The 27,604-nt window shown below is 47.6% G+C and overlaps 1 protein-coding gene across 19 annotated transcripts in view; it reads left to right on the top strand.

The window, feature by feature from the left end:
- Window positions 1-477: 477 nt before the first annotated feature.
- Window positions 478-27,604, top strand: part of Bcl2l1 (Bcl2-like 1) — a 51,068-nt gene continuing 23,941 nt past the window's right edge. For 2 of the 19 annotated variants that reach the window (XR_010064563.1, XM_006235265.5), the window contains exons 1-2: window positions 514-1,788; window positions 2,072-2,747. Coding sequence is in view for 18 of the 19 variants with exons in the window: in XM_006235265.5 (XP_006235327.1) it covers window positions 2,184-2,747 (564 nt within the window). In the remaining variant the exon portion in view is untranslated. Of the gene's footprint in view, window positions 1,988-2,053; window positions 26,935-27,604 lie in introns of those variants that run through there. The other 17 variants (XM_063283118.1, XM_006235264.5, XM_063283115.1 and 14 more) reach the window with 17 other exon arrangements.

Raw genomic sequence — 27,604 nt, 5'->3', positions numbered from 1 at the left:
CCCCTAAGGTATAAGTCTTCATAAAAACAGAGACCTTGGGGTTGGGGATTTAGCTCAGTGGTAGAGCGCTTGCCTAGCAAGCGCAAGGCCTGGGTTCGGTCCCCAGCTCCGAAAAAAGGAAAAGAAAAACAAAAAACAAAAACAGAGACCTTGCCTTGCCTCGTTCATAACCGTCTTCAACAATCCAAAGGCTTTCTAGTCTTCAGACTTTTCAAGTAATATCGATACACAGTCAATGAAAGGTCAATGCTGCTGTCTATTTGTAAAGTGAGGGGGGGAAATACACAAGTTGGGAAACCTGTCCGATGTCGGACACCCAGGAAAAAGCACTTTTTCTGTAGTATACAAACGGATAGATGGATGAAGGAACTAGATTGATGGAATGTGAACCATTAGCGTTCCATGCGCCTGCGCTTCCTCAAATCGCTCGCCAGGGGGCGCTGCTCTCCCACGTCTCAACGCCAGTCCCTCCTGGCGCGCACTCCTTTTGCGTCTCGGGCTCGCGCGCGCTGCCGCGGCACCGGAAGTGACTGCGCTTGCAAGTTCCCCCGGTCTCTTCAGGGGAAACTGAGGCCGGCTTCTCCGGGAGATTCGGCACGAGCAGTCAGCCAGGTAGGCCAACCCAAGTCCGCGGCGTACTTCCCAGCCGCAAAACGCCCTCGTATCTGGAAGCCACTGGGCCGATGAAGGGGGGATGTGGCCCCCCACGGCTCGCTGGGCTCTCAGGTGAGGGCGCCGCCTCCCCTGTGCCTGACAGGCGCTTCGCCCAATGGGAGCCTTGGCCGTCCCGCTTCCGTGCCGACTCGACCCGCGGATTGGCTAAGCTGGGGCGGGCCGCGGGGGCGAGACCCCTCCTTCCAGAGAGGTCTAGGGGGCGCCCCTGAGGGAGGGCGGTTGCCTAGCAACGGGGCGGTGGCTCGGCGGGTACCCGGCCTAGGGGAGCGCGAGCAGTAAGCGAGGCCTCAGCCCACCCACCCGGGGCTCCAACGCGTAGCGGCCTCCGGTCCTGGAGCCCTGCAGGGGGCTCCAGGAGGCCGCCTTGGGTCGGGTCTCAAGAAAACGAGGTCTCCGCTGTGGGAGCCTCAACCCTTCTTCCTGGCCAGTGGCGGGGCTCAGCGCCTCCCTCTCACCCCGTCTTTGTGCGGGGTGCCGGCGGCCATTGTGTCCGGGCGCGGAATGGAGGACCTGGCAGTCCCCCAGTGCTATGTCCAGAGCCTTTGGGGAATTCAAAGACAACTAGCGGTGTTTGTGGGGGGTCTCCAGCCTACTCCTCTTGGAAAGGCCCGGGAGTGGTCTTTCCGAAATCAGATCGCAGATCCGAGGCCGTCTCCCCCTCCCCGCGTCCCTGCGCGAAACCTTGAGATTCACTGAGAAGTCCCTTTAGGGTTTCGGAAGCCTCATCCAGGGCTGGTACTTAAATAGAAAGAAAGAAAGGAGGGGTGGGGGGAAATTACACTAAACCCATACCTCCGGGAGAGTTCTCCTGGCTCCCAGTAGGAGGCGAGAGCCAAGGGGCGTGCTAGAGCGAGGGGGTTGGGCTCCCGGGTGGCTGGAGGCTGCGGAGCAGAGAGGCCGCCCTCGATCTGGGCGATGGAGGAAGCAAGCGAGGGGGCAGGTTCCTAAGCTTCGCAATTCCTCTGGCCTGCCTACCAGGTCGCATGATCCCGGCCGGGACCGGGGTTTTTTGCTGAGTTACCGGCGACCCAGCCACCACCTCCTCCCGACCTATGATACAAAAGACCTTCCGGGGGCTGCACCTGCTCTCTGTCGCCGGAGATAGATTTGAATGTAGGTGGTGGTGGTGGGGATGTGCCAATGGGGGTGACTTTTGGAGAAAGGCATTTCGGAGAAAAGGGGGTGGGTGGTTGTAGTAAAAAGAGGCTGATGAAACAATTCAAAGCTTGCTGGTCCTTTCAATTTGACTTCATTGAAGTCTCTTAGAACCTGGACTCAGACCTTCATAAGAGCCACAAAGAAACCAATTCTGGTAACTGGGGGAGGAATGGGGATTTTGTAAGGTAAATGACATGCATATTAAAATTTTCTCCTGAAGCTCTTTCTCTCTCTTCAGAACCCTATCTTGGCTTTGGATCCTGGAAGAGAATCGCTAAACACAGAGCAGACCCAGTGAGTGAGCAGGTGTTTTGGACAATGGACTGGTTGAGCCCATCTCTATTATAAAAATGTCTCAGAGCAACCGGGAGCTGGTGGTTGACTTTCTCTCCTACAAGCTCTCCCAGAAAGGATACAGCTGGAGTCAGTTTAGCGATGTCGAAGAGAACAGGACTGAAGCCCCAGAAGAAACTGAACCAGAAAGGGAGACCCCCAGTGCCATCAATGGCAACCCATCCTGGCACCTGGCGGATAGCCCCGCGGTGAATGGAGCCACTGGCCACAGCAGCAGTTTGGATGCGCGGGAGGTAATCCCCATGGCAGCAGTGAAGCAAGCGCTGAGAGAGGCTGGCGATGAGTTTGAACTGCGGTACCGGAGAGCATTCAGTGATCTAACATCCCAGCTTCATATAACCCCAGGGACAGCATATCAGAGCTTTGAACAGGTAGTGAATGAACTCTTTCGGGATGGGGTAAACTGGGGTCGCATTGTGGCCTTCTTCTCCTTTGGCGGGGCACTGTGCGTGGAAAGCGTAGACAAGGAGATGCAGGTATTGGTGAGTCGGATTGCAAGTTGGATGGCCACCTACCTGAATGACCACCTAGAGCCTTGGATCCAGGAGAACGGCGGCTGGGTAAGAACCACGCCCCTTGTGTGTCCGCCCCTTGTGTGTCTCTCCTCTGTGGAGATCCCTAACTGCCCTTTTTGGTCTCCTGGCATGGTTGTTGAAGATATCGATTATTCAGGAGACATTCCTGGCTTCACTTTAATACCAGGGGTTAACTTTGGGAATATTGATGACCCTGTTTTTAAGGAACCTGTATTTTTCATTCTGGCTACCCTTGTGGCCCCGCAGTTTCATAGTTTTGTTCCAATTTCTCGGCAAAGAAAAACAGCCTGTGTGTTTACTTGGCTTAAAACCTAGGAGAGTAGCAAGTTCTCCCTGTGTTCTGCTCACTCTCACGTAATGGGTCACCTTGGCTGGGGGGAGGAATATAATACCTGGAGGAACTGCAGAGCTGATAACCCCAGGCTCCTGTGTGCTCGCATGCATGCTATTCAGACCATTTGGTCAGGCAGGAGCCCCACTGGCTTGACTGGCTGAATATTGTCTGATTTTAGAGAAGGTGGTCTGAGCCAATTGTGTTTGTGCTGTGCCCCTAAGTTCATTTTCACCATGGTTGGCTTGTTTGGGGAGCCCTTGCTGTGCCCCAGGACTTTGTACCTCACTGCCCTGGATCAGTTGGGGATCTCCAGCTGCTCTGCCCAGTGTTTTTCTGCTCAGGGCCCTGGGGCCTCTTTACTAAAGCACTGTTTGCTGCTGGCAGAGCACGAACCAGGTCTGTGAGGCTCCATAGGAAATTAAGATTTGGTGACAGACTGGATGTGGGTGTGAGTCCTGACCCTGTCACTTAACTGGCCATGTGACCTTGGTCAGGCTGACTTACCTTCTGGGGCCTCAGCTTCTCACAGACTGTTGTGACTCTTAAAGATAAAGCGAGCAGAAGCTGACACCAGTGAGTGCCTTTTCTTCTGCTCACCCTTGTGCTCACCAGGGTGAGATAGAGGTGAGAATGCCCTTACTGGTGACCACTGTGGTAGGCATTTACCGTTCGGAGGGAACTCCATTCTGGAATAGGGGAGAATGCGACTTCTGAGATGTATTCTGTCCCCTCAACATGTAGAGAATGGACAGACTGGAAAATAAGTCATCCATTGAAGGAAGTGAGGTGGAAGGGACCATGCACCATGGACTCCCGGAATGTCAAGAATTTGGTTGTTCCTAGGCTGGGTCTAGGGCGGGGCAAGAGACCTCCTGGGTTTGCCCTGAGACCCCATCCTGTCTCTAGTTTCCCAGTTCTTTGAAACTTCACCCCTCTTCCCTCCAGTAGCTCTTGTAAAGGCAAGGAGGTCACTTGTCAGTAGAGGTCAGATGACCAGCGTAGAGTTGGCTGAGGTAGAGGTGGGTTCCCTTGAGCTAAGGATTGCCAGACTTGAAAGCCAATCTGTAAATGAACTCCCTGGGGAGATAAATGATTAAATTGTTCCTGTTGGTTTGTGCTGTGACCTCTTCTATTCATTCTCTCTTGCTTTGATTCTCTTTTGGGGCAAATATTTGTTCAGCTGATTATAGGAGGGGCAGAATTCCAGTGCTTCAGACACACCCTCTGAAGCATCTCCAAGTAGACGTGGGCCCTTTGCCTCTGTGGCGTGCAGCCTGCCTTTAGCTGACTGAGTGGTCCTAACAACAGGTAGGGTCTTGCCAGCTACAAACAGTGGTCACATGGAGGAGGCCTGCCGGGCCAGGGAGCCTCTTGTCTGCAGAGGCTATTGGGGCCTGAGGACTGCCAGCTGCCCCAGATTGCATGTTCCAATCACCTGGAAAAAATGCTAAACCTACCTAAGGCAGCAGCTTGGGGGCAAATTCATTAGCTCTCCACTGATTAAAATTCCACCTTCCAATGCCTCTTCACTCAAGAATCTCCAGAGCCTGTTGGGCAACATACCTGGTAACCTGCCACTTGCTCTTGGTAAGCAGAGAATGTGTGCAGAAGAGCGGGTTATGGCAGAACCATTTCTTCCCCTGAGATGGGGTGGGGGGGCCAAGGAACATTGCACTTGGTGTTATTTGAGCCCTGGTAGATGCCTGCCCATGTCCTTTTAGGTACAGTCTCCTCAGAGCTGTGCAGATGCTGCTGCAGTGGCATCCCCTAACTGCCCTGAACGCTGCAGCTATAAAGTCTTAGAATTCAAGTAGTCCACTCAGGGTACGCTCTGGATTAGCATTCCTTTAGGAAAGGGTAAAGAACTTTGCCTTTCTTGTACCTTGAGTACTTCATGTGTTTTATCTTTTACTTAGTGAAGCAAATTTACTGAACAGCTACTATAAGGCAAGCAGTGTACTAGGGCTAGCTTAAGCTAGACACTATCTCTCCATCATGGAAATATGTGGTCATGCATATGTTCCAAACAGTAACTTTCCAAGGTAGGTGAATTTATTCCCAGGTTGTACACAAAGCTCCCAGTGGCTAAATGACTGAGCTTAAATGTTTCTCCGCCAACGTAGTATCTTAAATTGAGGTTGGCCTGATTTCAGAGTCCAAACTCTTCCTTCCATGCCTTGTTGGGGAAGTAATAATCCCGACAGACTAGCATAGACGCTCGGCTACTGTGGGGCTGAGAAAAGCCTGTCTGTAGAAGGTGCTCATTCCATGCTGCAATGGTAGCATCGTTCAGCTATCTGAGAACAGTGCCCAAATGTGTGGACACCTCCAATTGTAGTACCAGTAAAACTCAGGCGCGGCAAGTGTAGAGTGGCATCAGGAGTTTGCCCAGTCACGATGGGCTTCATGTTAGTGTTTTCCTTGTCAGTCATTGAGAGTGGCATGTGTGCAAGGAGACAGATGGCCTGCTCTAGAATCTCTGTCAATTGTAGGGTGATGCTCTAAGGATTGGAACTCCAGCCTCTGGCCATAACACTGCCAGCCTGCCTGAGTCACCTGGGAAGATGTCTACCTGTTTGTGTCTCTTGTCTTTTGTCTCTCCTACCTGTAAAATCGAATAATGATACCCAACTGCCAGAATAAAAGCCCTTCCCTAACCTTAATTGTAGGGTGGATGCACTTCTTCCCCAGAATGAGCTTCCTCTCTCTAGGCTCTGAACTTTACCCCCTGGAGTTACACCTTAGGAAACAGCCTGTTCACTGAGACCTAGGCCTCATGGGATGAAACTCTTTTGGGGTTTTTTACTTTGAATGTGGGTGATACTCCAAGTGAGCCAGTCACTTTGGTTTAACCAGCCCTGGAGATACCCTTTGCCCAATGGAAACACCATGGTTAGGAGCAGTGAACGAGTGGTACTGGGGAGAGTACCTAACTTGGCCTTTCCCAAGCTGCAGCTCTCTTACCTGTTCTGGCTTCTTCAGTGTAATAGAGAGATGGACTGTGCTTAACTGAAGCACATCAGCTCCATTTGCAAATTCGGCAGTTTTGTGGTTTTCTTGGGGGAAGCCCCATCAGAAACCCCAACACCGAAATTCTTAGTAATCTCATTCAGGTCTCCAAATGAAGTAAAGTGTCTCAGGGGCTCCCCCTTGGACACCTACTTCTTTTCGGTGTCCCTTTTTGGGTGGCTCTTGAAACTCCTTTGCCATCGTAGGGTTTTCCAGACTCCCTAAAGCAACATCCCCAGCAGCCACACGGAGCTCCTCGTCTTCTGCTTGAGAATTACCCAGGTATTTTTAGGGTGCCCCAGTGGAACCTGGAGGAGTTTCTTGACTTTCTTGTGGGCAACCACCAATTTTGTTTGGGCTGTGTGAAGCAGTATTATTAGCTGAACCCCTCTCCCAGCAGAAGCCGAACCCCTCTCCCTCTCTTGTCCTAAGGCCAGTGGTCTTAAATCCTTCTCTTGTGCCCAGCCTCCTGGTTTTCCCCAGCCCTCAGCCTACCCTCAAAGGTCTTGCTTTTTGCAGTTGCTGCTTTGTCTGGGTTAGTGTTCTTTGATTTAAAGGTGACTCCCAGTCTGCCTTTCAGCAGAAACAACATCCTCAACAACCAATCTATCAAGATTTCATCCCCAGGCTCTTACCAAAGTCTTCAGGGTCTTCCCTACAACTCCTCTTTTCTTGAAGGAATCACTTGGGATCCTGTTGTCCCTGCAGCTCAGTCTGTCTTCCCCACTCCCACTGGGCCATTGTTTCACTTAGTGGGACAAATTGCCACCAGCTTGATACTCAGCATCTGTACAGGATCCCTGCACTTTGTATGAAGGAAGGAAGCTGTTGGTGTAAGTTGGTGCAGAGAAGGCATTTCTAACAGCTGTACTGTGTGAGGAGTTGAGGCAGAGTCCACATCTTGTTCACACTGGTTATCTCAGCCCAGAGCACAGGTCTTAGGTATAGCAGTCACTGATGAAAGAGACCTTATCAAACCAGAATAATAATGGTGGAAGCCTCCTCTAGCCCAGATGTTGAGCCTCTATTCTGCTAAACTCAGTACTAAACAAACGAACAAATACTAAACAGAACTAAGTTTTTGCCTCATGTAGCTCGTTCTGGTAGAGAGACAAAAATAATGAAGGCTGAGGCTCAGTCTGTAAAATGTTTGCTGTGTTAGCATAAGAGTTTGGGCCAGCCCATGCTTTTAACCCCAACACTTGGGAGGCAGAGGCAGGCTGGTCCAAAGAGGGAGTTCTAGGACAGCCAAGGATACGCAGAAAAATGGTCTCAACACACATACCCTTAAAAAACAAAACAAACCAACCAACCAACCAAACAAACAAAAAAAACCCAATCTTTTGGGTTTGATCACTAGAATCCAGAATCTGTGTTTAAAAGAAGAAAAAAAAGCCAGACAAAGTGATGTGTACTTGTAACCCCAGAGCTGGAAGACAGAGACAAGGGATTTCTGGGGTTTGCTGGCCAGCCACTCTAGCCTAATGTGTGAGTTCTAGACCAGTGAAGTAGGTAGCTCCTGAGGAGCAATATCCAGGATTGACCTCTGGCCCCCATATGCATATACACGTAGATGCAAGCTAAACTGAATGTGTACACACACACACACACACACACACACACACACACACACAATGTATACACAGCAGTCCATTGACATTACAGTCTGGAAGCTAGAGAGATGGCTCAGTGTATAAGAGCTCTTGCTGCTCCTCTAGAGGACTCAGATTTGATTAACCTTTCTCTATCCCCACCATGTGGGGGGGTAGAGGGGGAGAGGAGAGATGTATCAGCTAATACTAAGAACTCTGAAGAAAATTAGATTCATAGATAATGCCTAGCAAGGCAGGGTAGGGCAGCACTTTAATAATGGTGATCGAAGGACCTGGCAAGATGATTCAGCTTGTAAAGTGTATGCTATCAAAGCTGATATCCTGAGTTACATCCTTGGTTCTCATGTGGTGGAAGGGAAGAATAGTGCAAGTTGTCCTTTGCCCTCCATATCCTCCATGGCATGCCCATCCCCAGTGAGTGGATGGATGGATGAAATTTAAAGAATAATCAAAAAAGTGAACAACCAAGATATAGGGAAATGAAAAACAGCTCACCCCTCACCTGTTGAGGAGCTAGAATATGAATTAACTTGACATAAGGCAAATTAACAAAAACCCCAAACATTTTAATAAGTCATTTGTGCACAAGAACAAACTCAAAGAATGGCTAGATTCATGATTGAGGCTTATGTAGCACCCTGAACTGCATAAAGGAATAGGAGGCTGAGTGTGGGATCGCACGCTTCTAATCCCAGCACCCAGCAGGGACAGGCAGATCTTGGAGTGGGAGGCCAGCTCTCACCAGGGCTACATGATGAGACCCTGTCTCAAACCAAGAAAGAGGTAAATAAATAAACAAAAAGAAGTAATAGGGCTTTGGGATTCATACAGTGACTGTTCAAGGGATCGGAAGCTTAGCGACGAATTATAGTGAGTAAATATTGTCTCAGGTAATAAAAGTTGTAGAGCAACCCAATAACTGATACAAATAAATACTTTTGTGACATGTTTTTTTAAAAACAGCTTTTCTCCAGATGAGCTAAGGCTGAACAGGGGAACCCTGTCTTGGGTTACTCCTGTGTGTCTCCCAGTGTATGTTTCAGAGTAACCAGCTTCCAGTGTGCCACACATGCATAGTCTGGTCTCCCAGGCCTGTTCTTGGAATATTGTATCCAGAACCCCAGCAACCTGAAGGTGGTATTTGAGCCGAGGACTGAGAGGAGGTGGTTCACTGTGAGAGTCCATATAGAGAGCGTTTCAAGCAGAGGAGCGGACTGAGGGAGAAAGATCCTTGGCATTTTCAGGGATGGCAGGAAGTCAGTTTGGCTGAAGAAGCAGCAAGGGACAGAATGGTAGGAGATGAGGGCAAAGAAAGCTTGGGGGAAGGAAGGATGGGGAGGAGCCTGGAGACCAGAGCACACAGGGCATTGCAGGACAGGTTGAGGCTTTGGCTTGGAATGAGAGAGAAGCCAAGAGTAGGTTTGCAGGGAGGTGATGCTCAGAATTCTGTAAAGGTGAAAGCAGGTCTTTACCTTTGGAAGATGCTGATGCCTGGCAGATGAAAAGGCACCTTGGCTTTAAGTGGGTGGGTGGGGAGAGAGGAGATCAGCTTTGCACATGGTGTATTGACTGGTCTGTCTAGCCATGTTGGAAGCCATGGTTTTGTTTTGTTTTGTTTGTTTTTCTGGCCATTTGGAAATTCTAGATGAAATAAGGACTGAATACTCTGGGAGGTTGAAACAGAAGAATTGCTTTGAGTTTGAGGCCAGCCCAGACTACATGGTGAATTCAAGGCCAACCTGGGCCCGTCTCATGCCAATAAGTAACCTAACTCTAACTCTTCTTCAGAAATACTTCTCTCCAAATGTACTTTACAAATGACCCTCCTTTATTCTTCTGTTTCTGCCTGGAAAACTGCAATTCGTTTAAGTAAAAATTCTACCACCACCACCCCCTCAGGCTCTTTTGACCTTCCTAAATCTTGGGCACAGTGATAACATTGAAGTATGCTAGTGTCTAGAGAGCCTGGCACCATGTTGCTGTCATACTTTTTATTTGTCCCATGGAACTCTTGGCTCACTCACAAAGCATCCGTCCTCCTTTTTGTGTATGGTCACCATTAGCACATTCTCAGTGGCAGCTTTCTGTCATGGTATCAATTCTATTGTATATGTGCCCTGGTGGATCAGGCTCTCCCTGGTCTCAGGGTAAAGATCCAAAAATCTACTCTCTTAGCTCTCTACATTCAGTCTGTAACAGATCATTTCAGCCCCAGACCTCAGTTTCTTCCTCATGATGGGCTCTTGAAATTGACATCCTAGGAGTCCTAATTCTCACCGGCCTCAGTCCTGGGGCAGTTATTTAAAGTGGCTTTCTTCTTTCCAAGACAGTGCAGTCACAGGGTCATCTGTCACTGGCTCCACAAGAGTAAGTCCCCATACACACTGACCAGCACATTCCAGCCTACAGAGCACTTGCACATCTGCCTTATCTTTGTGATACCTTTAGCCATGCAGATTGGTGATCAGGACAGTGCCATCTCTATGTCACAGGAGCAGACAGGATCAGAGATGAGTGAGATCACTGGTCACCTGGTGTGTGACCTGGGCTTGTTGGGAAGACTCAGAAAGTCAGTTCTTGGTTTGCAGTGCTCAGAACCATGACAGTCATCCAGGCAGTACTGTCATTATCTGGGGCCCCTCCAGTCACTGTTCTGTAGAGAGAAACCACCTTTGGGACCTTGTGCTGCTTGGTTTCATCCCCAGTGAGTCTCAGGCCAGGCCTACATTGGCTCCAAGCTACGGAGTGAGTTCTCTGGGTCGAGAGGAGAGTTCCCCTCGGAACTAGAGCTTTTTCTCGTGCTCTTCAGGAAATGCCATTGCAGTGACTCCCATAGACTGTTTCCTGTCCCGGCCCCGAAGCCGGATTCCTGCTGTAGAGTGTGGAAACTGGAAAGTAATGTCCCGAGAGGCATGCCCCCTACTTTTTTTGTATGCCCTTCCCTTTCCTTTCAGTCACTTTCTCTGCTCTCATTCCCTTCCCCTTCACCTAGTCTCTCCCTCCAACCTGCCCTCCTCCCTTCAGAACTGGAGATGCTTTTCTAGTAGTTCTGCCTCTGATGCTAGACTGTGGGGTCAGTCAGAAAGAACTCCCAGCCAGTCTCCCTGGCTCCATCAGTTATAAACTCTCCTCTAGAGGGGCATTAGACCTGTTACTTGGAGTACCCTATGTCATCTATGAACTGACTTCTCTCATGGGTTCCTACCCATTTGGGCATAGGACAGAGATTTCTAAGAGAGGTATCTAAGGTTCTGCACTTAAAATCCTGCTTCTTGGAGATTGATGGCTAGGTGGAGTGACAGTTTGCCATCCTTCCCAAGTCACCTTTCAGGAGGAAGCTGGAAGGTTGCGAACCTTGTTGGACTGTCATCTGAAGAATGGGAGCTGGCCTGGGAGGGGATTGGAATGCACTCAACTATGCCTCAGATCCTTTGTTCTAATTCTTGAAAGGGAAACATTCCCCTCCCTCCACCCTGGCCACACACATGTGCCTTTGTTCCCCAAGTCAGAGTCAGGCAGCGCCTGGAACATGACCACTGGGAACACAGTGTCCCTTCAGAGGAACCTGACTCGCCTCCCCAGAGACTGGCCCTTGGTCAGTAGGACTGGGACTTAGGAGCCCAGCCTCATGCCCTTTTGACAGGAGCGTCTCCCACAGGATGAAAGCTTGCTTCCAGACACATGTCCAGGCACTTCTTTGGAATTATTCCATGGGATGCCCATGTCCCAGGACTAAGCAGCCCCTCCTCTTATTCTGTTTGGTGATTAATATTATTGTTAACATTGCTATTAATAGCACCTAACATTTATTGAATGCTTACTCTATGCCAGGCATTGTTCAGTATGCACTACAAGTACTAATTGATTCCATTCTCACAGCAGCACCCGATGAAGTAGGTACTATTATTAGCCCCTTTCACAACCGAGGCACAGGAGTAAAGCAGCTCGTCTAAGTAGCACAGTTAGTACTAGGCAAAGTCTGGGAGGGAAGCTTCTAGCTGAGCTTTGAAGGGGTGTAACAGTGGGCAGAGTCAGAACTTGACTCCAGGCCTGCCTTACCCTAGCACTTAGGCTGTTTATTTCTTGTACTTGAACAGCCTATAAAGTAGGTAGCATCATCTTCATTTCATGGTCAAGAAAACCAAGGCTGAGAGAAAGAAAGGATACTGCTGAGGCCTCCCAGACCAGTACCTGGAGGAGTTAGTGTTGCAGTACAGAGTGTTTAGCTTCCAGAACCTCACCACTGTAGCAGTATACAGTAGTGATGGCTCCTTTCAAGTGCATGGTAGTGATTTCTAATGGACCAAACCTTTTGTTCACATTTCCAGGTAAGATGGGCCACTTTCAGCTTCATTCCCAAGGAGGAAACGAAAACAAAGAGTAAAGTGACTGTCAGACTTGAAGTCTATTTGACTGGAGTTTGTTTTGTTTTGTTTGGAGGCAGTGGCTTTTTGAGAGTCTCATATATCCCAGGCTGCCTTAATTTCGTTATGTTGCGGAGGAGGATCTCCTTGAACTCCTCCTCTTCCTCCTCACACTTCCTGGGATTACAGGCATGCCCCACCATGCCCTGCTCCTGTGTCTGGCTAGTTGCCCCTCATCATCCTTGTGCTGCCTGCTACTCCTAAAGCTGGCCTCCTCTAGTTTAGATAAGTACATGTTAATGAGTGCCTTGGATGGGACACCGTGCTGTGGTGGTGAGTGAGACTCCATGCCCTCTGTTGGCAGTCTGTCTCTGCTTCACACCACGGAACCGGCTAGCGGCCTTGCCTGTTGAATCAGTCTGTGTCATATCAGTCTGTCCCCCAGGCCCCAGACATTTTAGCTCACTATTTCGGAGCTTTCTATTCATGGCCCTTAGCTCCATTGTCTCTGATTTATGAGTGGTGGGGCAGAGCTTTATGGCCCACAAATGGTGAAGCAGAGTTGCTTACCTCATGGTAAGAGCAAGGAAGCAAGTGGCATGAGAGAGGGAGCTAGGAAAAGAATGCACCCATCACTGTATGCCTAGTGATTTACTTCCCATTGCACAAAAGCCATTAAGTTATGAACTTGCTCTTTAATGACAAGAAGAGGTCTGGGATATCGGCCCTGCTGGGGAGAGCAGTTTGAGCAGACCTTTTTAATCCCTCCCCAAGGGCTGGAGAGATGGCTCAGTGGTTTAGAGCACTGACTGCTCTTCCAGAGGTCCTGAGTTCAATTCCCAGCAATCACATGGTGGCTTACAACTATCTGTAATGGGATCAGATGCCCTTTTCTGGTGTGTTCTGGTGTGTCTGAAGACACACACGTACATAAAGTAAATAGATAAGTCTTAGAAAAAAAAAACCCTCCCCACTTTCCAGTCTCTGAATAAAATGGTTTGATCTCAGTGAGTAAACCCATGACCGCCCTGTACTCAGCATAGTTGCCTTCCTGAAGACCCTGCATCAGAACACTGTTGCATTGGGGACTGTGTCTTTAACACAGGAGATTTGGGAGGGTGGAGGTGGGAGTTCTTTTTGTTTTGAGACAGTCTCATTCTGTAGTCCAAGCTAACCTGAAACTTACTGCAGTCCTCCTGCCTGGGAAGTCCTGGGATCACATTCCTATGTCAGTGTGCCTGGCTAACATATATGTCTCTGAGGTATATTTTATAGCCAGGCCAAAACAGTATTTATTAATCACTATTAACAAACTTGTAGACAACTCACATGTGAAGCAACTTCCAGTTCTCAAATCCATAAACCTGAGAGAATAGCGCCAACCTTACTGGAGTAAGCAAAGCCTAAGTAAGAAAGTGAATGCCTGGGGTTGGGGATTTAGCTCAGTGGCAGACCACTTGCCTAGCAAGCACAAGGCCCTGGGTTCAGTCCCCAGCTCCGAAAAAAAAGAAAAAAGAAAAAAAAAAAAAAAAAAAAGAAAGTGAATGCCTAAGTGTTGTTAGGATTAATAGCAGGTGTTGTGTGGGGAATGCTTGCTTGCACTACACCAGGTGCTGTGTTTATGCCCTTGACATAATCGTCTTATTCAGTCTCCACAACTGCTCTGGTGTGCAGAGGGCACTCCCAGGATTCAGAGACCTCCATAGTAACACATCTTCTAAGAGGCAGAGCACAGTCTGGCAATATGCCTTGTGCCAAAATCTATCCTTATGCCTCTATGTTGTTGCTTTTTCTACAGACCTGGACTGGTTTATTTTATCCCGAGTGCCTGGCACAGAGCCCAGGCTTCAGCAGGGGATTGGCTAGGGTCTGTTCAGTGAGCAGGAGGGTTGTTACTACTAGACGTAGTAGAAGACTGTCAGTCCCTGAGGAAGCAAACACTTCTGAATCAGGAATACACCCCAAACACTTGGTGAATGGCTTGTGCCAAATCTGTGGTGTAGACTCAAAAAGTGGAGGAGGCCAGACCACTGATTACATCCTACAGGTGGCCTGGGCCTCTGCCAGATGGTCCCTCTTCTACCACCACCACCACCCATTAGATTACCCATGAGAGGCCTCCACCCTTGGTCTGCATCATCACCTTCCACCTGGCCTCTGGCCAGCTAGATTGCCAGTCTAGACTTTTCTGTACCCCAGTAGAAAGCGTCAGAGTGGGGAAAGTCACTGGGGCCTTAAGTAACCATAGTTTTTTCAGCAATGTGGCTTTGTGTGCTGAGGTCTCCCATTTCCTCATCTGTAAAGTGAAGATAATGGTAATGGGTCTTTTCCTCAGAGTGCCATGTTTTTCCTCTGCCGAGAGTCACTGCCTGCCTCACGTCTGATTAGGACTCTCTCTTTATCACTCAGGTCTTACTTCCCCAGAGGATACCCATGTTTACATGTGTACTGTCTAATTCAGGGGAACTTAAGCTCCCAGAGTATTTGCTTTTGTCTTGAACTTTCTCCTTTATTGGTTGGTGAGCTATTGTGGCTTTTGCTGAAGAGGATCTGGTCTAGGCAAAACTGGTCAGAATGTTTGGAGTTTGGTAACATCTGGCCAATATTTTTTGAGAGTCTGTAGAGTGTAGACCATACAGCTTTCTGCCTGACCTACAGTAGACTTGGTCAGTTTTCCCTACTGTTCGGAAGATGTGGAACATGAAGGCTTCTTCGCTCCTCCCTACCCCGTATGCTGGAGGTTGAACCCAGGGCCATTAAGCAAATGTTCTTCCTCAGTCTGTATAGTCCCAACCATTTTTAACCTGTTATGAAACAGGGTCCCTGCAGAACCCATCTGGTCCTGACCTCAGTCCTCCTGTGACACTTTCCTGGGGTTATGGGCTTGAACCACCACACCCAGCTCAGTGAAAGAATAAACAGGCAAAAGGAATGTGGCTGGGACAGGCTAGATGGGTAAGAACCAGCCAGCCAGATCTGAAGGGTGCATGTGAAACACTGGGAGTTGGTGAGCTATCATGGCTTTTGCTGAAGAGGATCTGGTCTGGGCAAAACTGGTCAGGCAGAAGGAAGCAGAGACTGATGTAGGCCTCGGGGAATAGGGGTGGGAGTAGCTGATGGTAGTGTTGGCCTCAGAGCGGGGAGACCCAAAGCACCCCTGGGATGCAGTCAAGTCTCTAGTAACCCCTGGGAGAAAGGAACCCTGGCCAGGTGGGACTCAGTAGGCAAAGCTGCAGGGAGGGAAGAGTCAAAGGCACCTGGGACCTGCAGACCAGGTAGGCCGCCCTGGTGGTTATTTGGGGCTCAGAGCCAGGTGCAGATTCAAAAGATTGATTGAAGCCTTTTGGCAACTCTAGCCTTTGTAGGGTAAACATCACCTGGTCCTGCCACCTGCTATGACTCTGCCAACAAGGTACCCTGGCAGACCCAAAAAGGCCCAGCTTTCTCGCTGCCCTGGTAGAGCAAAACTATCCTCCAGAGAGGCGGGTAGCCTCTGAAAGTCTCAGGTGACAATAAGGTGTCTCCTACTAAAGGGCCTTTCCACTGAGGAAGGCAGAGAGGGGCCCTGGGAACCCAGACAGCTGGGCCAACTAGGGGGAGGGGTCAGCTCAAGAGCAGGTGCAGATTTCGAGGAGGGTGTGGCCTGAGGGGAAGTAGGGATCTTGGTAGGCTACAAAACTTCCCTCCTCCTCCCCCAAACACAGCTGGCTTCTCCAGGAACCTGATGACCTAGTTACAATGCTTAGAAATAGTTAGCTTAGCTTATAGTTCAGGGCTGTGCCAATCTATCATCCTTGAGACTTCTTGGGTCCAAAAGGTACCCTGGGATTTCCTCAGAGTAGTTTCATGTGAAGAACATGCACCTTGTCACATGCATGGGTTGTTGCCCAAGGAAGGACACAGTCAATAAGGTTTCTTCTTTGCTGTGTCTCCTGCCATGCCCAGGGAGAAGTCTCACCAGTCCACCCCTTCCACTTCTCTCCAGGGGCTGGTGGATAGCCAGAAGAAGCCACAAACTCCCTGAGGCACATAGAGGAAGAAACTCCTGTTGCTGAGAACACAAGTCCTCTTCTTTTCTCCTCTCAGTAGGATGGTTAAACCTGGGAGGGTGTGGCAAGACTGAGGCTAGGACCAGATGGAATCCAGAGATGAAAACATGTAGAAAATGGTTGAGACTATGGTTGGATGAGTGAGAAAGATGCCAGGGTCTCTGGAGGTCTCCACCCTCTCTGGTAGCAGCTGCTCCTGGTGTTTGTGGTACTCGCCTTGCCAGTGCCTCCTTGGGAGAAAATTGGTGATCACCGTTGAAGAGTTAGGTACAATACAGTTAGGAGTGTAAGTCATTTGGTAGAGTGTTTGCCTAGTATGTAGGAAGCCCTGGGTTTGAGTCGCAGCACTGCGCTTACTCAGGCTTTGTAACCCAGGCCTAAAACTCAGTATTCTGGAGGATCAAGAGACAAGGTTGTCTTTGACTATATAAGGAGTTATAAAGTAGCCTAGCCCTGCCTCACGCTAACAAAAAGTAAGTAATAATGAGTTGGATATAGTAGCTGGACATAGTGACGCCTGCCTGTAGTCCCAGTACTTGGGAGGCTGAGGCAAGAAGAATACCGTCAAGGCCGGCCTGCACTGTAGAGTAAAACCTGTCTGAGGGGAATGGGGGAGAGGCGAGGGGCAATGGTGAGATGGCTCAGTGGATAGCATTTGCTATAAATCCTAATAACATGAGTTTAGACCCCAGAACCCACATGTGGAACCCACTTCACCAGGTTCTTCTCTGCCTTCCATAGGCATGCTGCTCCCACCCCGCTGCACAGGAAGGGAAGGGAAGGGAGGGGCGGGGAGGGAGGAAGAAAGATGGTTTAAAAAACCAGCAAGGAGATGATAACGTAGTGCTTTTCTGGAATACTCTGCTGAGCTTGAAAGCAGCTATTGAGGTGCGTGGAGCCTGGCACACAGTAACTACTCCGTGTGACAGCTCCTACTATGACTGTTATCTGATTGCTGTCACAGGTGGTCAAGTTGCTCTGATTGTTGTTGGACTTTCCTTTTTCTTTCTCTTCTTTTTTTTTCTGAGACAGAGTTGTTCTTTGCAGCCTTGACTGTCCTGGAACTCATAATATAGACCAGACTGACCTTGAACTCATCAAGATCTGGTTGCCTCTACCTCCAGAGTGCTGTGATTAAAGGAGCTACTTTCTTTTCTTTCTTTCTTTCTTTCTTTTTTTTATGAAAACATTATTTTTTATTAGATATATTTCTTTATTTACATTTCAAATATTATTCCCTTTCCTGGTTTCCTGTTCATAAGCCCCCCTCCCCTCCCCCATATGTGTGTTCACACCCCCCATCCACCCCCTTGCTGCTCCCCCACACACACATTCCCATGCACTGGGGGTCCACCCTTGGCAGGACCAAGGGCTTCCCCTTCCCCTGGTGCCCCAACAAGGCCATCCTCTGCTACATATACAGTTGGAGCCCTGGGTCAGTAAAGAGCTACTTTCTGAAAGCAAATGTTTGGGCTGTAGAGGATGTGGCCATCCTTTGGCCCAAGAGTTAGGGAAACAGGAACCTTTGGCTCACAGCCTTGTCCCTGCCTGCCTCCCTCACCAGGGAGGGTCTCAGGTCAGAACTTGGACACAACTAGACCCCATGTTGTTGACTAGTATTTGGCAACAGGGTGTATTTTCTCTAATCTTTGCCAAGGTTCTCCAAGATGGCAGACCCCTCCATATTTGATGACTGGAAGATTTATGAATTGAACATTTAAAGTGTACAGGAGCATGCAAGCCTAGCACACAGTGGGTGCCTCCATATCTGGATAAGTAAGCTGTTTGGGTACTGTGGAGTTTCTCTGGGATGGCCTCATTTCTTGTTTGTTCAATGGCCATAAACCTCTGGCCTAAGCTCTCTGCCTGTCGCCTCATATGCTGAAGAAAGATAACACCCGCTTTGCCTCCCTCCTGGGCCAGCAGGGAGGTCCAAAGAGGTGATAAGTGAAAAAGCACTTTGAAAACTATAAATGTTTGGTCTTGTTGCTTCTCCCTGATTAAGGCCACAGCCATAGATATCTATATCATTCATTCATTCCCCGAGCCAGCAACCCAACCAGAAAAAGGAAAAGAAGCAAACAAACCTTGACTTAACATTTCCCTGTTTTCAAGGATTAGGGCAAGCTCGTATCTCCACGCCTAGACACCATGAAGGGGAAAAGTTCTTTCTAGACAGGTTGTTCCACAAGGGAGTTCTATGGCAGAGGTTAGGGGAAGCTGAGGAGGAAGCACTGTTTATTGAGCTCAAGACCATCACTCTTACCAGCTATCACTGGTCCTTCCACCTAGTGGCTCAGTATCTAGCAGCCAGGTTAGGAAGCATTCCTAATGATGGCTGGTGTATGTAGAGTGCACTGCCTTGTGGAGAATAAGCTCACCAAATTCTAGGTCTTTTCCATTTCTTTCTCTGTGTGGCTTGGTTACTCACTGATTTGGCTATTGGTTGCCTCCTGCCATGAAATTACTAGGCAAGCTTAGACTGTTGAATGTGACTCACATGGGTATTAGCTACCCCAGGATGTCCTTGCCTGCCCAGCTATGGTACTGGTAGGAGTTTGGGCCCTGGCCAGAGCATTGTCACTTACCTATAAAATTCAGGGTACAGACCTCTTCACCCCACACTTATCTCTGGCTTAGAACAAGAATAGCCACCCCTTGTTCTACCTCTGTCCCCTTTATTCACAGCACTTGCATATAGTCAGAATCTTGGGGGTATAATGCTAGAGAGTCATCTTTAGGGAGTCACTCAGAAATGACCCTTTGAGGCAAGGCCCAGGGAGGAAGCTCAAGTCTAGGGTTCTGGGTCTCCTGGGACTGGGTCAAGCAGCAGGTGCAGCTGAGCCCCCAGGCCAGTGGCTGAATGGTGAAACTGAAAGGTGTATAGGACCAGACAGAAGTCCATCCCGCCTGCCTGTCCACGCAGGTGGTCTACACCTGCAGCACTTTCTTGATCTGACTTGGTTGTAGAAGATAGGGTTCAATATTGGTACCCAAAGCCTTAGTAAGAGAAGTGTGGAGCAAAGCCTGCAGTTTCCATCTAACCCTTTGGGCCCTTTTCAGAGCCCTTAGGGGTGAAAGAGAGTTCTGTCCTTCTCAGTCCCCTCATTGGAAAGGGTCCAGGGATAATGACCTGATAAGCCTTCAGGTCTTCCTTTGTGGAGTCTCTGTTATTTGCGGCAGTGTGCTTTGTCTTTTTATTTTCTTTCTGTTTTACTTCAGCATCATAAGTATGAGTATTAACACTATTATTGTGTGCCATAATAGCATCTGTGTGGAGGGCAGAGGACACGTTTATGAAGTCAGGTCTCTCCTATCTTTTTCTTTCTTTCTTTTTTTTTTTTAAAGATAGGGTTTTTCCATGCATCAGTCCTGGCTGTCCTGGAACTTGCTCTGTAGACCAAGCTGGCCTTGAACTCACAGAGATCTGCCTCCTTCTAACTCCCGAGTGCTGGGACTAAAGGCATGTGCCACTATGCCTGGCTGTTCTTGCTTATCTTTTTGTGTATTTAAAGGAATGAACACAGGTTTGATGAGATTTGATTGACAAGCACTTTTTGTTTTTGGACACAGGGTCTCACAATATCTCTAGGTGGCCTAGAACTTGCTTTTAGACCATGTTGACTTCAAACTCACAGAGATTCACTAGCTTCTGCCTCCTGAATACTGGGATTAAAGACTTGTGGCAAGGGCTGGAGAGATGGCTCAGTGGTTAAGAGCACCGACTGCTCTTCCAGAGGTCCTGAGTTCAATTCCCAGCAACCACATGGTGGCTCACAACCATCCGTAATGGGATCTGATATCCCCTTCTGGTGTGTCTGAAGACAGCTACAGTGTACTCATATACAAAATAAATAAATAAATCTTTAAAAAAAAAAAAAAAAAAAAAAAAAAAAAAAAAAAAGACTTGTGGCAAGCAGTTTTACCTGGCAAGCCATCTCTCTGGTCCCTTGTGTTTGAGCTTTAAGAGAAGGAGGTTACTTAGTTGGGAGCACGGACTGTAGAGTTGTAGTTATGGATTTGAGTCTGGGCATCATCACATACTGCTGGTGGACAGTAGCTGTGTTTCTTTTTTCCCCTCTGTGTATGCTGTATCTGTGTGTATTGTATAGGTATGTATATGTGTACTTGTCTGTGTGTGTGGATGTTAAGGAAGCCAGAGATTGGCTTTCAGCTATCCTCTGTCATTCTCCACTTTATTTTGAAACACGGTCTCTTGCTGCTCAGTTTAAACAACTGGCCACTGAGCCCTAGGGACCAGGCTATCTCCATCTCTCAAGTAATATTGTTACAGGTGCATACCACCACACCTGGCTTTTCACATGAATGTTAGGAATTGAACTCAGGTCATAAGACACTATTTCAAAAAACACAAACAATAAAAAACAAACTCAAACCAGGAAAAATTACTCTTTTGATTTCATTTTACAGAGGAGAAAAGAAGGGACAAAGGGGGAAAAAAATCACAGAAATATAGCTAGTAAGTGGTGAAGCCTTGCTTTGAGCCCAAGCAGTCTGCCTCAAAAGCCCTTTTGTCCTAGTTGGGAGTGGAAGGGGGCACTAGCAAATGTTGTGGCTGTAGCTATTGTATCCAGCACTGTAGTTCTTTGATTTTGTTCTCTCTGCTGATTCTGAACTCAGGAAAAAACCTAGAAACCCACCCTAGTCACCTCAAATCCCCTGAGACTAACATTGTACTCGTAGTACTCATTAATATTTGCTTAATGGCAGAGAATACTCCCTTTCTTCATTAATCAATCAGTAGCTCTTTATCGACCATTTCCTGTAGGCTAGCTCTGAACAGATCCTGGGAGGACTGCTATGCTTCTGTGAGCAAAAGAGTGTGTGTGTGTGTGTGTGTGTGTGTGTGTGTGTGTGTGTGTCCATGTATTGAGAGGGGTTACATTCCAGAGCTTTGTGTCATTGGCAGAAATTACCACAAGGGAGGCAGAAATAGTACAGGTGGCCAGGTGGCTTAGGGATGTTTTCCAAGCCTGGATTCTCACCCCTCCCTGAGCGGGCCACTCCCTCTTTCTACAGAGCAAGGCAGCACAGATTCACTACCCTTTGACCAGGGCAGAAATCATTCCTATCTCCTCAGCCCTCTGGATGTTTTCCTTATCTTTCTCATCCAGTTTATGAGCATCTAGAAGGATGGGATAAAAGGCAAGAGAAGGAGACTGTAGAAAAATCACACCTGTCTCAGCACAGCAGCTAGATTGGCTTTTTAGAACCTAAGTTTAAAGTGGGGTATAGTGGTCAGGTACCTTTCAATCTCAGTGTCTCGAAAGAGGCGTTCAGCAGCATCCTCAGCTGCACAGTGAGTTGAAAGCCAACCTGGACCAAAACAAACAAACAAAAAAACCCCGTCTTTCTCAAAACAACAACTAAACTGAACCTACTAAGAACACTATTAATAGCATTCTTTCAACCTACCTATGTTTTATCTGGTTTGGTAGGTTTGGCTGGTTTGGTTTTGGTTTTTTGGGAGATTTTTTTTTTCTTTTTCTTTTTCTTTTTTCTTTTTTTTTTTTTTTTTTTTTTTATTTTGGAGCTGGGGACCGAACCCAGGGCCTTGTGCTTGCTAGGCAAGCGCTCTACCACTGAGCTAAATCCCCAACCTGGTTTTGGTTTTTTTTTTTTTTTTTTTTTTTTTTTTTTTCAGAGCTGGGGACCGAACCCAGGGCCTTGCGCTTCTTAGGTAAGCGCTCTACCACTGAGCTAAATCCCCAGCCCCCTGGTTTTGGTTTTTTACACAAAAGTTTTTCTGTATAGTCCTGGGTGTCCTGGAACTTTCTCTGTAGACCTTTTGAATGCTCACTGAGTACCAAGTGCTGTACTCAGTAATTTACATGTATTATTTTTGCCAGGTATCCCTAAATAGTTTTTTAATGTGTATGTGAATTTTTGTGTGTATTCACTTGGATGCCTATGAAGGGCAAAAGATAAACCTCAAGTGTCATCCTCAGAAACGATTTCCCTCCTTGGAGACAGGTTCTGTCATTTGCCTGCAGCTCTCCCCATTGGGCTGGCCGGCCGACAAACTCCAAGTGAGCATCACTTGTCTGTTTCTCCAGCACTGAATTAGAAGCATGTGCTTGAGTAGTTAGTGGCCCTGCCTTCTTTCCAGTGAGGACATAGAGACCCAGAGAATGAGATTACATGTTTAAGATCCTCCACTTGTATAAGATAAAACCTAGATTTGAACCTCGAGAGGTCTGTTCCAAAGCCAGGTTACCTCTGTTGCTCTTCCCCATGTGTTTGAGAATGTGCAGGAGTGTTGGGGAAGAATGTTGGAATTCAAGAGATACCCACTGCCCTACCAACTGAGAAAGTTTGTCTGCAAGGGGATGCTCCAGGGCTTAGGGTTATTGTAGGATTTGCCACAGGCATGTTTGAACCTAGCCATTCAGTATCCTCTAATTTCCTGCTTTTACCCTCTCAGCTGCTAGTCAGGAGGTTTGTGAAGGTGACATCATCCAGCTGAATCAGCTGTTACTGTAGACTTACGGGAACTGAAAGTCATTGCCCCTTCCTGCTTTGCAAGTCTCTCCAGAATGAAGTTAGGGCATGGGAGTTCCACCTGTCTGGAGGGTCATGGCTAAAACTCACAATGCTCACTGTTTTAAGAGCTAAAAAGGTAGGCCTGGTGGCACTCACTTATAATCTCAATGCTTGCCGGGCAGAGGTAGGTGGATCTCTGAGTTCCAGGCCAGCCTCAAGTTTCAAAGCAGCATAGTGAGGCCGTGTGTGTGTGTGTGTGTGTGTGTGTGTGTGTGTGTGTGTAATTTCTTTATTTTTGAGATAGGGTTCTCTATGTCACCATGACTGTTCTGTAGACCAGGTTGATCTCGAACTCACAGAGACCCACTTGTCTCTGTTTCCCAAGTGCCTGTGAGACCCTGCTTTTCCTTCCTCCTCTTCTTGCAGACAGTTTTACTTTGTAGCCCTGACTGGCTTCAGACTCACAGCCTTCTGTGGTGGAATTCATGTGTGCTGCCATGCCAGGATTAAAAAGGTTCATTTCAGTAGGAAAGTGGTTTATTGAGGGACTGGAGTCTCAAGAAGGTTTTCTTTTCTACCTTCATTAAACCTTTTGTCTTTTTTTGCCTAAGTCTAAGCTCAGGGCAGCACTGTAGGTGGGCAAACAAAATTTATTTGTGGATTTTGATTTTGAATTTAAGCCTTTTAGAGTCTGGTTAGGAGAATTCAAATGAACAAAATTGGTAAACTTCAGAGTAGAGCAACACCACAGTGAACACTGTTGAAGCTCCTCTGTGACAAAAAAGAAGTTACATATATTTTTTCAAAAAGAAATGGGAAGCTAGAGAGATGCTTCAGAAACTAAGAGTGCCTCCTGTTCTTGCAGAAAACCCCAGTTCACTCCCCAACATCTCCTGTAAACTCCAGCTCCAGAAGATTATACATCCTCTTCTGCATTCATGTGCGTGCACATGCACACACACACTCGTGTGCGCACGACATGCTCACACTTACTTGTACAGTAAGACATATAGATGTGTATACGTACATCGTGAATTTGTGTGTACACACATACACACCATATTTTCATTATCCATTCTTTCGCTGATGGACATATAGGCTGGCTGCGTTTCCTTGTTAGTCGAGCAGCAATGACTGTGGATATACAAGGACTTCAGTGGTAGGATATGGAGTCCTTTGGGCAGATGCTTAGAGTACTATAGCTGGGTCATAGGTAGCTCTATTTTAAAAGTTTTGCCTCCTGTGATTTCAATAATGGTTGCCCTAGCTTATATCCTTATCAGTAGTAAATAAGGTTCCTCTCCAGCCACACTCTTACCAGCATTGGTCATCAGATTTCTTGATGATTTACTATAGAATCTTGAATAGGTGTCTGTGTCTCAGACCTCAGGCTTCTCTGTAAAATGTGGACTCTGCTGACACTCACCTCACCAGGGTGCAGGCAGAATGGACACAGTGCTGTGAGAACAGCTGATAGAGGCCTGGGTGTGCTTTCTGCAATGGAAATAGCCAGGCTAAGGTTAGGAATTACACAGCTATTGCTCACTCTTTCACCAAGTCAATGAAATGAATTCCCCTGTGGTCTCCCTGCTCTGCCCTGGCTCCCTTACACAGCAAACATGAGCCTTTTGAATTTTAGGTCAAGCTGTTATTTCTTGACTCAGAATCTTCCACTGACTTTCTCTCTACCCCACCCCCATCTTAGTATACAGCCTAGGCTGGCCTTGAACTCAGTCATCCTGCCTCAGCCTCCTGAGTGCTGTGATTACAAGTGTGTATCAGCCCCCTCAACTATCCAGTGACTTTTTATTCATGAAGATAAAAGCTGGAGTATGTGTAGTGTGGGGACCTTGGCAGGGCAGCAATGACCAGTGCCCTAGAGTTCACTGTTCCTGGTCTCTAAGTGCCCATGCTCACTCCCCCTCCTAGAACCAGTCTTGTGTTCCAGCTCCCATGTCCCTGTGTGTACACATGCCTGGAAGCACACGTGGATGACATGGTGATGAGAATATGTACCCAGGACATTTTGTAACAGGGAAGGAAGGACATTGACCACTGCTCTGGGGGTACCAAAGGTCACAAGGCTAAGAAAAAGCCAAGCGTATTTGGGCGGCCTTCCTCTCTAAAGTGAGTCATTTCCTGAGGAATGTTGGTCATTCATTCATTTGTTCATTAAAGTTACAGAGTTCATGCTGTATGTCAGGCATACAGCTAAAGGTTAAGCAAATACTATGAGCACCATCTTGTCATTCAACTGACATTCTAGTAAGAGAAAAAGAGTCTAAGTACTTAACATATCAGGTAGTATTTAGGACCACAGGGAAAATACAAGAGAAGAAAATGTTCTGTTGCTAGCTAGGGTTGTCAGGAAGGCCTCTGATAAGGGCTTCCTTGGGCCTGATTGCAGTAAAGTGTGATCCATGCAAGTATTAGGGGAAAGAATATTGAAATAGAGGGGACAGCAAGTCCAAAAAAGACTTCAAATATGTTAGTATCAGAGAGGTAAAGAATGTGTAGAAGTTGAGCCTGAAGTAGCCTGCAATCAGGTCCTCCTACAGACCTACATAGAGCATTGCTTTCATTCTGACAGGCATAGAGGGGTTTTGAGCCAAGAAATGACCAGAACCAACTTACGCCTTAGGAGAATCTCTGCTCTCTCTGAAGCAGGGATCTTAGCCTGTAGTTGCCACCCCTTTGGGGGTCAAACAGCTCTCTCACAGTGTTTGTATATCAGATATTTACATTATGATTCATGGCAGCAAAATTACAGTTATGAAGTAGCAATAAAGTAATTTTATGTTTTGGGGTCACCACACCATGAGGATTAAAGGATCGCAGCGTTAGAAAAGTTGAGAACCACTCTGCTCTGGAGAATGAAGTACTCAGGCAAGAGTGGGAACAAGATGGCAGTAGCTGCCTGTACCAGGCAGATTTATGGCAGACATGAGGAGCAATGGTCATAGCTTGATACACTGGGTTTGCTGCTGCTTGGTGGGAGGAAGGAGGAAAGAGAGAGGGCCCAGCTATCCAGCCTGAACAATGAGGAGGTACTTGCTCCATATAGAATACACTAGAACCTTAAGTAATTGTTTTCTGCTGGGCTGTGGCCTTTTGTATTCAAGTGTCAGTTACTTGCTCTTTGACTTTGGGCAAGTGTTTAATTAACTTTGCCAAGCTTCAGTTTCCTCAAATGGAAAAGACTCGTGAGAAAAGACTCGTGTCTAAGCATTAAGCAGTTGGGTGCTGTAAAAGCTAAATGGGAGTAACTTGTGTGTATGACAGAATACTGGCACTGCCTACTCTGAATAAGCTCTGACTAAGAGAGGCATAGGCTACTGTTGTTAAGAGGCAGGGAGTTCCAAGGCTAAGCAGGCTTCTGAAGAGCAGGGAGCAGGCTCCACCCCATTTCCACCATCCCTTCAAGAAGCCCACCCTCCAGGAGACAACTCAGACACCATCTGTCCAGCAGAGGAAAGCCACCGGGAGACAGCTTTCAAGGGAGCATTAGATAGAAGAGCCCTTCCCAAGAAACCTAATCTCACTCTCAGCAGGTGATAATCCCAGCAGCCTCCCCTGGTATCTGAGCCCAGCCCACCCACTTCCTTCTCCTCCCCCATCCGGCCACCTAGGCTCTTTCCCCTACTCACGGTCTTCAGGCGGCCACCCGGAAGACTTAGCAGCTGGAAGAACTCTAATAGGAGGCCCACCTCTGATTGGACCAGCCCGTCACATAGATCAGGTCACCGGGGACTGTAGGTACCACCTGTCCAGACCCCTCCCCCAGGTGCCTGTTCCTGGGTGTGGAGCTTGATCCCTGCCGAAGCCAGCTGGAGCCAGGAACTCCCACTGTGGCCCAGCTGCTGCCCTCCCATCCTTTTGGCAGAGAACAGAGCTTAACCCTTCAGGTACCACACGTGTAGTCATTTATGGTCACAGTTCTTCCTTGCACACACAGTGAATTGTTTTGTAAAATTAATGTATTATAAATACAATGTATTATAATGTAATAATGTATTATAAATACAACAGAGAGTTGTTTGGTTTTAGTCTTTTGAGACAGGGTCTTATTGCTAGCCCAGTTTGGCTTGGAATCTACCATATGACTCAGGCTGGCCTAGAACTGGGAACAGTCCTCCTGCCTCAAACTTCCTAGTACTGGAATTTGTATGATATGTGCCACTTGCCTGGCAACATAAAATAACTAATGAATATATATAATTCCAAGAATAGAAAACATGTGTAAACAAACTCTATACCCAGCTTTAAAAAATCAGAATATGGAGAGCTATTCAGTGACACCCTCTCAGGGGAAAAAAAATTAAATAAATAAACCAAAAATCTAAAAATCAGAATATGCACAGATAGCACTTACCACCAAGCCTGACAACTGGAGTTCCCCTCTCTGGAAACCACATGGTGGGAGAAGAGAACTGACTCCTGAAGTTCTGTGACCTCCACAGGTGCAACAGAGTATGCTCCCCCCTCCCCCAAATGCCTCCTTCTCCCCCACCCCCTAATAAATAAATAGAAATAAAAAGCAAATTCTAACATTCAGGAGTACCATAAAGTCCTCTGCACTCTTTCCCAGTCACAACCACCCACTACTTATTCTCCTGAGATTTATTGGGCTTTGTTTTGCATGGATCTATAGAGAAAGAAAAAACTTCCTTTATCCTCTGAGGGTCCTGTAATTAATTGGGTCTTCAAGATCAGTCACAGTGGAGAAACTTAACAGATGAGATGGTGTGTGGCTTTTTTACAAGTTCATTGCATGTACAGGGGTGTGCATGCCATGAAAGTGAACGCCCAGCCCACTTCATAGGAGAAAGGTGTGGGGTGTAGTCACTTGAGGCTCCCATAGAAGAAAAGGGAGGAACCTGTGATAGAACGGCAGGTCTGTGTCTGCCTGCGCTTCTTAGTTCAGTTTTTCCTGGTTGTGAGATTGCAGGGAGTAGACCTGTGACAGTTCTGTAACTTTTGCACAGGTCTTCCTTTAGGTTACAGAGAG

Source organism: Rattus norvegicus, chromosome 3 (genome assembly GCF_036323735.1).
Source record: "Rattus norvegicus strain BN/NHsdMcwi chromosome 3, GRCr8, whole genome shotgun sequence".
NCBI classification, from domain to species: domain Eukaryota; kingdom Metazoa; phylum Chordata; class Mammalia; order Rodentia; family Muridae; genus Rattus; species Rattus norvegicus.
The sequence above is the reverse complement of the archived record's forward strand: the minus strand, read 5'-3'. Positions and strand labels throughout refer to the sequence as shown.